Source organism: Ostrea edulis, chromosome 1 (assembly GCF_947568905.1).
Source record: "Ostrea edulis chromosome 1, xbOstEdul1.1, whole genome shotgun sequence".
In the NCBI taxonomy this organism is placed as follows: Eukaryota; Metazoa; Mollusca; class Bivalvia; order Ostreida; family Ostreidae; genus Ostrea; species Ostrea edulis.
In genome coordinates this window covers 102,702,638-102,715,669 of record NC_079164.1, presented here as the reverse complement: position 1 = coordinate 102,715,669, position 13,032 = coordinate 102,702,638, and the positions used below count along the sequence as shown (strand labels likewise).

The 13,032-nt window shown below is 35.5% G+C and overlaps 1 protein-coding gene across 3 annotated transcripts in view; it reads right to left on the bottom strand.

The window, feature by feature from the left end:
- Positions 1-13,032, bottom strand: part of LOC125668756 (uncharacterized) — a 32,966-nt gene that overhangs the window by 13,379 nt on the left and 6,555 nt on the right. For 2 of the 3 annotated variants that reach the window (XM_048903146.2, XM_056141803.1), the window contains 8 exons: positions 12,357-12,445; positions 11,378-11,431; positions 8,879-9,027; positions 6,943-7,044; positions 4,429-4,530; positions 3,595-3,674; positions 1,419-2,571; positions 658-732 (listed from right to left, as the gene is read on the bottom strand). In XM_048903146.2, the coding sequence (XP_048759103.2) occupies positions 658-732; positions 1,419-2,571; positions 3,595-3,674; positions 4,429-4,530; positions 6,943-7,044; positions 8,879-9,027; positions 11,378-11,431; positions 12,357-12,445 (1,804 nt within the window). The remainder of the gene's footprint in view (positions 1-657; positions 733-1,418; positions 2,572-3,594; positions 3,675-4,428; positions 4,531-6,942; positions 7,045-8,878; positions 9,028-11,377; positions 11,432-12,356; positions 12,446-13,032) is intronic. The other variant, XM_048903155.2, reaches the window with a different exon arrangement.

Genomic DNA, 13,032 nt, shown 5'->3' with positions numbered 1-13,032 from the left:
AACGTGATACGTTTTCATTTTTATTAAAATTCACAGGCACCCATGTTTTTTATTTAACCTGGAAGACAACCACCCATACAAATATATTTTCCCAAATCACCCCCACCCATCCAAAAAAATATTGGCTGCCATCCCCCCCCCCCCCCCCCCCCCCCCCGTACGTTTTTTGCTGGAATAGCCCTAAGTAAATATTTACTCTATGTACTGGTTCAAAAGAAGAAATCTGCTGAAACAAAATATACACTGGTTAAATGAAGAAATCTGCCTATGTAAAATATGTAAATTGGTGCAAAAGAAGGCATCTGCCTATACAAAATGCATGCTGGTTCAATGAAGGAATCTGTAAAATACATGTACCATGTAAATGTATATACTGGTTCCAAAGAAGGCATATGTCTATAGAAAATACATGCTGGGTCAAATGTGTAAAATACATGTACAGTATATACTGGTGCAAAAGAAAGAATATGCCAGTACAAAATAAATACTGGTTCAAAGGAACCTTTGGCAATGTGTCATTTTTGGATGATACTACTGTACTACTATGATACATGTAACTCTATTATGAGATTAATTTTTAATTCAGTGATCTAAAAGTTGAAGAGCCTAGATAAAGATTTTCTGTCTGTAAACACTTGTACACTTGAATTATTTTACCTTGATCTTGTTCTATCAATGCTGCGTGTGCAATGGCCTGGTTCTCAGAATCCATTTGTGAAGCCACACAGCATGCTGAAGAATAACAAATAAGTATTATATAATTTGCGATATTTATAAATGTTAATTAACATTAAATGTAGAATACGTTCTAAATTAAATTATTTTTTGTTGATAACAAAGTTTGATTTTAACCCAGCTAGGCAATAAAATTTAAAAGAAATGTATAAATATTGCTGATAGTTTTATTTTTATTCATGCTTTAAACGGAAGTCAGCCATTATGATGATGTAGTATACATGTACATCCTTAAAATACATAATGTGTGACAATGTACACTACCTCCTTAAAATATGTACTGTGTGACAATGTACACTACCTCCTTAAAATAAGTACTGTGTGACAATGTACACTACCTCCTTAAAATATGTATTGTGTGACAATGTATACTACCTCCATAAAATACGTATTGTGTGACAATGTATACTACCTCCTTAAAATATGTACTGTGTGACAATGTACACTAACTCCTTAAAATATGTATTGTGTGACAATGTACACTACCTCCTTAAAATACATACTGTGTAACAATGTACACTACCTCCTTAAAATAAGTATTGTGTGACAATGTACACTACCTCCTTAAAATATGTACTGTGTAACAATGTACACTACCTCCTTAAAATAAGTACTGTGTGACAATGTACACTACCTCCTCAAAAGACATGTTGTAGGACAATTTAACAGTATATGAATCCTACCCCCTTGACTGTTAGCTTCTTCCGTGCTACTGGTATCAATTAAGATGGGTACATCTTCCTGTCCACTCGGACATCTGTCCTGCTTAGTTTCACCACTGGCAAAATCATTCCTACTGATTACTTCACTTAAGGGTCTAGATTTCTTAAAAGTATCAAGTCTTCTTTTATCATTGCTTCCTTTTGAAAGTCCTTTACATGACTGAATTATGGACTGTGACTCTTCATCTGGTTCATCAGGGGTTGAACTTAACAAATTTTGATCGTTTTCTTCTAAATCAACAAAATTTCTATTCTCCAAACTTGCCCTATTCTCTGAGGTCAGGTCTGTCCTTTCACCTATAAAACTCCGTAATTTACCCATCACATTAGATACCAAACCTCCCCTGCTCACATTAGTTGACTTTTTACTGCTACTTCCTTCAGTTGTTGGGATTTCACTGGTTTCTGTTCTTTGTTTCTTGTCTAAAGATTTCTCCTCGCTTGACTCCTCAAGTAAACGTTTTCTGCTTCTTGATTGTTGCTGTTTTTCATCACCTGCAGAACTCGTTGCTAAATGTTTTAATCTTTCACTCTCTACCATAATTTCAAAACAGTTCTGAAATGTTTTCTTCGCTGACAGAGTCAGCCGGTTCAGCCTGGGGCTTTCTCTGCCATTTTCTGAAGAGTTTTCAGGACTGACACTTAAATTGGGACGACACAAATGAAACTGTGGTTCATCAGAAGAACTCTTTCTACTTTCATTTCCACTGTTTTTAGGGGTTTCACCAGTACTATTATTAACCTCACCAGAACTTGAGATAAGAATAGGGGATGTATCCTGAATTAGCAAATTGTCACCAGAATTAACGGCAGAATTATTGGCAAGACTTATCTGACCTTCTGAAATGTCAGAACTCAGCTGTGGTGAAAATGGAGCAGTAGATAGCATGTCATCCCCAATCAAGTGTGGGACAAACTCTTGAGTACCTCCAAAACTGGTATTGTTCTGATTGACACACTCTTTTTGAGAGTCTTTATATTCAGATTGCCGTGTCTCCTTGGTATTCTCAGCACCATTAGAACTTGTCATTGATTCAGTGTTTGGTTTACAACAAGGTTCATTTTCTGCACCAGGAACAAGCTGCTGCTCTGCCTCGGTCAGTCTGACAACTCTCTGTAAAACATACAAGTTCCTTAATACCAATCATCTACAATTAATTTGCTCTTTATACATCAATTTCAACTTATGTTTGACAAGTGCCACTGTAGAGCACATTGGTTAATATTTAATACAGTTTACATTATTTGTATAAACTTCTAAAATCTATTGACTACAAAGTCATGTGTCATATAAGAATAATTTTTTTCTGACCTTGACCTTAAATAAATGAAATTTGTTGAGATATTTACGAAAGTTAAACTTCAAAATTAACCTTATCGTCGAAGTAAAAATGAGCATCAAATATTTCAACTTTGCAAAACTACAGCTTCAACAAGAATTGAATATTGTCGGAGAGAATAGTAGAGGAAAACTTTTAACAGTTATCCCAAATTACCCGCCTTGTAGCTCTCAAAATTAAATGAATCAATACAAAAATAACATGAAAACAGGTTTACATGTCCACAAATCATTCAATAATGAAAGAGAAGAGTTCCAGACAAATTTTTTACAACTGGTCAGACAGACGGACACATTGACTCCAACACACACACACACCTGACTTTGTTTGCAGGGGAATAAAATATAACAACTGATGAGATAAATTCAAAAAGGCTTTCAGAGCTAAAAATCACACAATATTGAACTATTTTCAAAGAAGATTTACAAATAAATTTATAAATTATATGTAATTTGTGTCAAAATCCTTAAAACTCTATTCTGTTATAAGAAGTACAAATGCATACATGTATGTATGTAAGAATCATTAATTGGCAAATACATGTACGACTTAGGAAAAATCTTTTGCTGTGATACAAAACGGTAAATCTGCATTGCAAATTGTGAACTATCATATTGTTATGATCTTATAATACTATAAACATAGAAATTCATGCGTGGGGGTTATTTGCACTAAATACTAGATTTTGTGTGAATGACCCCCATGCATACTATTCCCATAGTGATGCAATTTATTACTAAGAGGTACAGTATTTGATAATTTTATTTCTCTCAAACATTGAATGAAATTATCCTTGCCTTGTCAATCAACCTATTTTCCTTTGATTTCTTTCTTTCTGACTTTATGATGATCTGTACTCGATCCTGATTGGGTTGACCTACAAAGCAACAAAATAACACACAATATCATATAGGAAAATATTACAAGATACATGTACAGTGGGGTATTCTATCTAAAATTAAATAAAACATATGTACTGTATGAACAGACTTCAATAATGATACACTGCTAAAACTTGCTATGTTCACCTTTTTGTAAGTAAGAGTAACTACGGATTATTAATGATAATCGACTTATGAAGGGATAGTATGACCATATACAAACTTTGTACTCATGAATGCTATTGCCAATTAAATCACCGACTGAAATTTCTAAAAGCAAAAATCAAATTTGATTTTTAAAGAGCACATATGAGGCTGTCCTAAAAGTTCAAGGATTAATGCTATTTTCTCTTTATCATAATGTCATAACGACTTTGGCAATTGTTTGACATAATATTTTAGTATAGACCATGATAATGTAAATACAAAAAAATCGGACCAATGCACAATACTATAAGTACATTATCAGCTCAGATATTTTGTATACACAAGCCACGCGACCCGACGTAAAGCCAGCTTGACATTCTGTAATGTTACGATCGTTAGTATCCTTCACTGTTTGATGTAGTCACACCGCACACACTTCCTACATCTCTTTTTACCCGAGTCAGATTCACTAAATCCGTTTTGAAGTGTATTGAATAGATTCAGAATTTTAATGCACTTCGAAATATTTTAGTGAAATGAGATATACATCATACAAATTTTTTGTATTGCGATTGGAGGGTACAACACAGAATGAATTGAGACCTGGTTGGATATCATCAGGACTGTCCACACTGTGAGGCTGACCACTGTCCACTGGTGGAGATTCATTCTGAGACTGAGTAGGTATGTAATCTTCATCCCATTCTGAAAAAGAAAAATCATTAATTGGCAAATACATGTACGACTTAGGAAAAATCTTTTGCTGTGATACAAAATGGTAAATCTGCATTGCAAATTGTGAACTATCATATTTTTATGATCTTATAATACTATAAACATAGAAATTCATGCGTGGGGGTTATTTGCACTAAATACTAGATTTTGTGTGAATGACCCCCATGCATACTATTCCCATAGTGATGCAATTTATTACTTAGAGGTACAGTATTTGATAATTTTATTTCTCTTAAACTTATGGTATGATACTGGTTTGAAAGTCTGAACTGGACACATGATTGTCACTTGATTCCTGCATTAGATCTAGAAATAGCTGATTGACGGTTGTTTGTAAACACTGGCATTGTACAAAGTTTCAAGTCTATTCGATAAGCCATATAGAAGGAGAAGCATTAAAAAGTTACACAAGATTTTGGGAGAGACAGACAGATGGACGGACAGAAAGTACAAAAACAATGTCTTTCCCTGAAAGAGGGGAGACATACATAATTTTGGTTAAAACTGGTGAAATAATGTATGGCATGTCATAGTATGTACAGCCTCATATATACATACGTGTCATAGTACAGCCTCATATATACATACGTGTCATAGTACAGCCTCATATATACATACATGCAATGATTTAACTGTGTTTTTACATGGTGGAAAAAATTTGTTGAATTTGGACCATGCAACTTTAAATGATGATACTGATGATGAATAATTCCTATGCATATGGTTTGCAAAAAAAAGAGTATGCATAATTTGATAACAACTTGCAGATATATCCAAGTGTATAGTAACAGCATGGTATACTATAAAATCACATGACCCATTTCAGACATCATGTAAATATTCAGAGTTAATTGTCTTCAGAACCAGTGCAGTACAGATGTACTACTGTGAGGATAACAACCAGCTGTGTTGATACACGATTTCATTTAAATTTGCCCCAAATCATTTATTGCAGCTACATTAGAATAATATTGGATAGGATGAAATATGCATATAAATTGTGAAACGGGTGCAAAAATATCCCTCATACAGTAATCCTTTTTATGGCTTATGCTGCATTATAAAATTCTGTAATACAAATTAGGCTAAAGAAATGCTGCTTAATCTATTTCATCAATGATTTCTTCTGCTATATTTTAATATTAACTATGTATATAAATACATGTCTAAAATGAATTGCCACTTCGACAGTCTGATGTGAAATATATTGTATGGTATGATTTTACTTGCAACATTTTCCTTGTAATTTTCAGAAATCACAAAAAGAAAAGACAGTTCTTCACAATCACCCATAATCCAACATGAGTATTAGTAAGATCACACACACACACCTCTCACTGTAATCCAACATTGAGTATTAGTAAGATCATGCATACACCTCTCAGATTCTCCGTAATCCAACATGAGTATTACATGTAGTAAGATCACGCACACCTCTCACCGTAATCCAACACAAGTATTAGTAAGATCACGCACACACCTCTCACCGTAATCCAACACAAGTATTAGTAAGATCACGCACACACCTCTCACCGTAATCCAACACAAGTATTAGTAAGATCACGCACACACCTCTCACCGTAATCCAACACAAGTATTAGTAAGATCACGCTCACCTCTCAGATCCTCCGTAATCCAACACAAGTATTAGTAAGATCACGTACACACCTCTCAGATTCTCCGTAATCCAACACGAGTATTAGTAAGATCACACACACACCTCTCACCGTAATCCAACACAAGTATTAGTAAGATCACGCACACACCTCTCACCGTAATCCAACACAAGTATTAGTAAGATCACGCACACACCTCTCACCGTAATCCAACACAAGTATTAGTAAGATCACGCTCACCTCTCAGATCCTCCGTAATCCAACACAAGTATTAGTAAGATCACGTACACACCTCTCAGATTCTCCGTAATCCAACACGAGTATTAGTAAGATCACACACACATCACCGTAATCCAACACAAGTATTAGTAAGATCACACACACATCTCTCACCGTAATCCAACACGAGTATTAGTAAGATCACACACACATCACCGTAATCTAACACAAGTATTAGTTATTAGTAAGATCACAAACCACCTCTCACTGTAATCCAACACGAGTATTAGTTATTAGTAAGATCACAAACCACCTCTCACTGTAATCCAAAACGAGTATTAGTTATTAGTAAGATCACAAACCACCTCTCACTGTAATCCAACACGAGTATTAGTTATTAGTAAGATCACAAACCACCTCTCACTGTAATCCAACACGAGTATTAGTAAGATCACACACACATCACCGTAATCTAACACAAGTATTAGTAAGATCACGCACACACCTCTCACCGTAATCCAACACGAGTATTAGTAAGATTGCACACCTCTCAGATCCTCCAGTTCCCTCCGCTGGGAGTCACTGATCCTGAATTCACCCACACTGATGGCAGCTTTGAGAACATCCAATGGATTTTCTGTGGTGGCACCTTTAATATCATCGATTACATTATGACATCATAAATAAATGCACCATACACATTGCATATTGATAAATATTACTCCAATCTTCCATAAACAAAGGTCAGTTGAATTCAGTGGATGACGATACTTAAAATCACATTCAACAATATGATGCATATGTACATTTGTAGTTTTAACTAAACTAATAAAAAAATGTTATATAGAAGCTTGCTTGGTGCTGATTAGGGAACAAAATTGATGTTTATTTTTTTTTGGGGGGGGGGGGGGGGGGTTGGCCTTGTTTTTAGCAGATTGAAATGTTTATATAGCTAAGAATATAAAATCAGTGGTAAATAGAGGATATTCAATGCTTTGTAGTTGGATATGGAGTTTATTTCATGAGTAAGACAGGATCTTTTTTTTTTTTTTAAGTATTTTCAAGGAGTGCAAAGCATGAGCGAAAACATTTTTAAAATCGTGTCTTACGAGTGATACAAAGTCCATATCCAACTACAAAGCACTGAAGTTCCTGTTTATTACATTTTCTTTGATTTTAGAACATGTTTATTTCAAATCTTAAAGGATGTATGGTAATCTACAACATGAAGTCACAATTGATTGTTATTTTCACACTGTGAAAATATCATTTTTATTCAATGGATAAATGATACTATTTCACTGTTGAAAATGTAATAAAAGTGCATATTACATGTTAATTCTCATTTATTTGTGGAGACCCTGAAGCGTACTACTACACCGTTTAAACTGTTTCGTTCCCACATAAACCGTTCTGTTCCAAGACCAAAGCCTTTTGTTCTCATCTAAAACCGTTCGTTCCCTCAAACCTATTGTTACCGCATGGTCATTCGGAACTCGCGCGTCAGTCTGTTAATGTAGGTCAACATGGTGCTTGGTTGAGGTGGAAGAAGACTATCGCTTTTGATTCTATACAATATTTTAAACTTGTACAAGGGTGGAGAGTTCTGCAGTTCAAATCCGTAAATTACCAGTTCGTCATGACACGACGGAGAATATTTTTAGAAGAAAATATGTGAAAATTGACTATTCATTTTGAAACTAATAAATGAGTAAATGACGATAATGTTACTGTTGATGAAAAACAAAGTTTGAGCATTGAGGATTTTTTTTTTGGTTGATAGGGGATTTTGAAACAAACAAAATGTCAAATCATAACATACATGCATTACATGTACAAACCGAATTCCTCTTTTAAAATTACGTACCTGTGCATTTAGTAATTGAAAAAAAATCAGAACATTTTTGAGTAAAGGGTGACAATGTAATGATATTGAAATCGGACCTAGCCTGAAATGACATGATTTTTCAAAAAGTGTGAAGTTGTTTTCTATTGACTACATTACATAAATGTAAATATCCCCATGAAATTTAAGGCACATATAATTGTATGTACATCAATTTACTTCCATGCCCATTCCTTTCATTTCAAAATATTCATAACATTAATGAAATTAAACTTTTATTTTGGCAAGTAATATCTCTTTCCTGCAATGTCTATGCATGAATAAAAAGTACCGAAAATGTCCGAAATACAGATCTGAATTTAAAATCGAGGACAAACCGTTCCTTCCCATCTTGGGCTAAAACGTTCAATTATCGATGAGAACCGTTTGTTCCCAATCTCAAAGCGTTTTGTTCTCGATAAGAACTGTTCTGGTCTCGCTGATAACCGTTCCGTCTAAACTGTTCAGTGTTCATTCCCTAAACAAAACGGTTCATTCCCAAACTATTCCACTGGTGTAGTAGTACACTTCAGGGTCTGTATATCAATGTTCTGCTTTGTCTGTGAATGTTTTTCTGTGAAGAACTGATATTTTTTACAGTTAGTGACTGTGAAACTCTGAGATTCGTCTTGGGTTGTATTTTGAGAATCATCTCCTCCATCAATCGGACTGAGTGACAAATCCAAGTCCTTCTGCATCATGGCCTCCAGAAACTGGGTAAGTGAAAAGCTCTCAGAATGACAGGTCCTAGAATGGCCAAATCAATATTCATACATGTTTGTAAAACACAACAATTTCACATCCTTGTGTACAGATAAAATGATCTAGCTAATATTGTTTGTTTCTTTACTATTGACTAAATGATCAAAATACATATGTACTATTTTATCTAAAAAAAAAAGTTAGAAATGGATCACCCTGATTTAGAAGACAACCTTTTCAAGAACTCAAGTAACATGTGTTTGTGAAACACTACCCCTGCAAGCATAACCCAATCAAATTTACAAATCTGACCATGAACGGAATGACCTTGACTTTTATCAGTCACACACTATGGTTTTATCACTTTCTGTGGGCATCAAAGTTTGTGCATTTGTATTTTGGGGGAAAAACAACAAACAAAAACAGTTTACTTTTGTTTGTTTACATCCCTTTGAGAATTTTTCACTCATATTGAGACATCATAAGCTGCAGGTGAAGTAAGCATAGTACTCAGGGCTGTAGCGGTGAAGGCTCTATAACATGCCAACGCCCGCCACGACAAAGAACCTCTGTTTATACGGTCAAATCTGAAAGACCTGTGATTCTCACTTCAAAATGCAAAATGTGTGGCAAAGAATTGATCAAGGTGTGATCACTACTTAATGCACGACCTCCATGTTATAAAGTGAATGTTCTACCACTGAGCTACCACAACCAGTAAAAAAAACACATTACTAACTTTCCTTTAAAGTAATTTCTTGGAAAGCTACTTTATGGTTTCCCTAAAAGTATACGAGCAGAAATTGTACTTCATTGATCACTTGATTCCGTGCCCTAACACTACCACAAGAACTTTGAGAATTGGTGTTCAATGAAAAGTGGTGAACAGGTGCCCTGTCCTTGACCTTTCAGTTAACCATAATACATGTATGAAGTTTCAATCTTGCAGAGACCAAGGTTAAATATGTGGACAGATAAAGTGACAAAACAAGAGGTACTGTGAGCAATGCTCACTAAGAATACCCCCCGCTTAACCCAATCTCCCAAAGGGTGTTGGTAATAGGTATATACTACCTCTTTTCTGAGTGTAAAAAACAAATGGCATGACAAACCGAACCATATTGCTACTTCGATGTCCAGTGTGCTTGACCTTTGACCTTTTGACCCCAAAATCAATAGGGAACATCTTCATCCCATGGGTAGTCCATATGTATGATATGGTGACTGTAAGTGGAAAGGATAAAGCTTTAGAGCCCGGAAACCATATTGCTACTTCGATGTCCAGTGTGCGTGACCTTTGACCTTTTGACCCCAAAATCAATAGGGAACATCTTCATCCCATGGGTAGTCCATTTGTATGATATGGTGACTGTAAGTGGAAAGGATAAAGCTTTAGAGCCCGGAAACCATATTGCTACTTCGATGTCCAGTGCGTGTGACCTTTGACCCCAAAATAAATAGGGAACATCTTCATCCCATGGGTAGTCCATATGTATGATATGGTGACTGTAGGTGGAAAGGATAACGCTTTAGAGCCCGGAAACCATATTGCTACTTCGATGTCCAGTGCGCGTGACCTTTGACCTTTTGACCCCAAAATTGATAGGGAATATCTTCATCCCATGGGTAGTCCATATGTATGATATGATGATTGTAGGTGGAAAGGATAATGCTTTAGAGCCCGGAAACCATATTGCTACTTCGATGTCCAGTGCGCTTGACCTTTGACCTTTTGACCCCAAAATCGATAGGGAACATCTTCATCCCATGGGTAGTCCATATATATGATATGGTGACGGTAGGTGGAAAGGATAATGCTTTAGAGCCCGGAAACCATTGCGTCTACAGACGGACGGACGGACGGACAGACAGACAGACAACCCGATTCCAGTATACCCCCCCCCCCACAACTTGTTGCGGGGGGTATAATTACAAACAGGAAGACAGAGCAATAGCAATACATGTATATATCCCTTTATCTTCAATTGGGGGTGGGGATGAAAGTAAATGATTCTCAAATTGCCCATGATTAAATTTCCAAACAAAATTTTCATTATTTCAGTGTTAGTACATGTATGTAGCTTTGTCTTCAATATATGGTAAACTGTTAGAATCCGTATCATGCAACAGCACTGCATAAAAATACTAGTAATACCCTGACACAGTATACTAATGTACAACCACCATACCAAGCACAGGCTACTAATGCACAGCCACCATACCAAGCACAGGCTATTGCCTGCTAGTGGATATTCTGATAACGATATCTTAATGCACAGCCACCATACCAAGCACAGGCTATTGCCTGCTAGTGGATATTCTGATAACGATATCTTAAAATTCTTTTGGCAAAGAAATTTCAAACTAGGAAGCAACTGAGCATATGATGTGTTACCTCATTTCCTCCCACTTGAACTTTGCTTTTTCCTGAACAGCAGTGTTGTCCATACTATAATAGAAAGCCTGAAACTTAATATTATGGAAAGTATATTCTAAGTGGAACATGTCTTTGTGAAAGACTGTGTCTGCAAGAAAGACCAAATTCAAAAGTGGCAAATTTAACCTTCATATATGATGCTGACTTTTATCTTTTATATAGCTTTGACCAGAGATATACATTTATATAACATATTGTTTAATATGTCTGCTTTGAAATTTATCTTTCAGTTCATTAAGTATGAAGATATGACCATGGTACAAATTCTAGCAGATGTTCTAGATAAAGAGATAAACAAATGAAGACAAGTCTTTGTCTGGAAGTGAACACCGCAGTTTTGGTCTAGCTGCTTTAATACACAAAGACTTCAGGCGGGCATAACAGAAACTGTCTTTTGTGCATGAAATAAATGATGCATCCTTGTTTCCATGTATTTATAACAAAATGATGCAGACAGAAAGAGACATTCAGACCACTACAAATTCTCATACTTGCAGGGGGTATATGAGTAGAGTGAAACACCTCCAAACTGGCCGGCTCTCAGCCCGAATAAAAAAAAAACGGCTGGATTAGAGGGATGGACGGTTTACCGAGAACTTAGCATTTAGAGATGATAATTTCCCACCTGGCCAGTCAGCCATTTTTCACACCTGGCCAATCTCGATAACCCCAATGGCCAACATTTTCTCATCTTCAAAGAGTGGCCAGTATTATGAGGCGAAATTTACACATGTTTATGAACAAATGTTCTATAAAAAGTGGCAGGTGTTCAATTTTCAGGGGGTTTGTGAGAATTTCTTTGTAAGATTTATGCCAGGACTTTGAAAATCAGCTGATTTTCAGGGAAGACTGGTTTTTTGGGGAGCCGGTTTGGAGAAGTTTCACTGAAGAAAATTGTAATCACATTATGATTGGGAAAATGCAACTAGTACTTTACCAAAATTTGACATCCTCCTTCAGATCAAAACCCTCTTGCACATCCCATATTTGGAACTTCTCTATTTTGATGTAGAATTCACAAAATACCTATATTTATATACAAAGAATATACATAAACAAGTAAAAATAAGGAACAGTGATCAATCACATAAATCCCATAAAGAATACAAATTAAGACCAGGGTAAAGACGGACCCCTGGATTTATTAGGTATTAATGTGGGGTCAAGTGCCTTGGAGAAGTAAGAATCCCCTGTTGACTGGTCACACCTGCCATGAACCCTATATTTTGATCAGGTAAATGGAGTAATCTGTAGTCAAAATCAGTATGTAAAGAATGGCCGAAAAATTGATCAACATTTGACCCAGCAATACATGTTTGTTTGCAAATACATGAAGATCATTATATAAATCTTTTAAAAAGAAGTCTTGTAATTACAAAGTAAAACCAATTTTCATTTAGATATCTATTAAAAGTGGGTCAGAATACCCAAAATGTCAGCAAAAGTCAATAACATGTCAATTCCAAAATTTAGCAATGTATTAACAATAGAATATATCAATGAAAAAATACTAAATTACCAGTTACAGTTAATTAAAGTGTTTGTTATTTGTTCACTGCCTAATTAAATCAACACACAAGAATAAGCTTATTTAATGTAAAATACAAATCAGT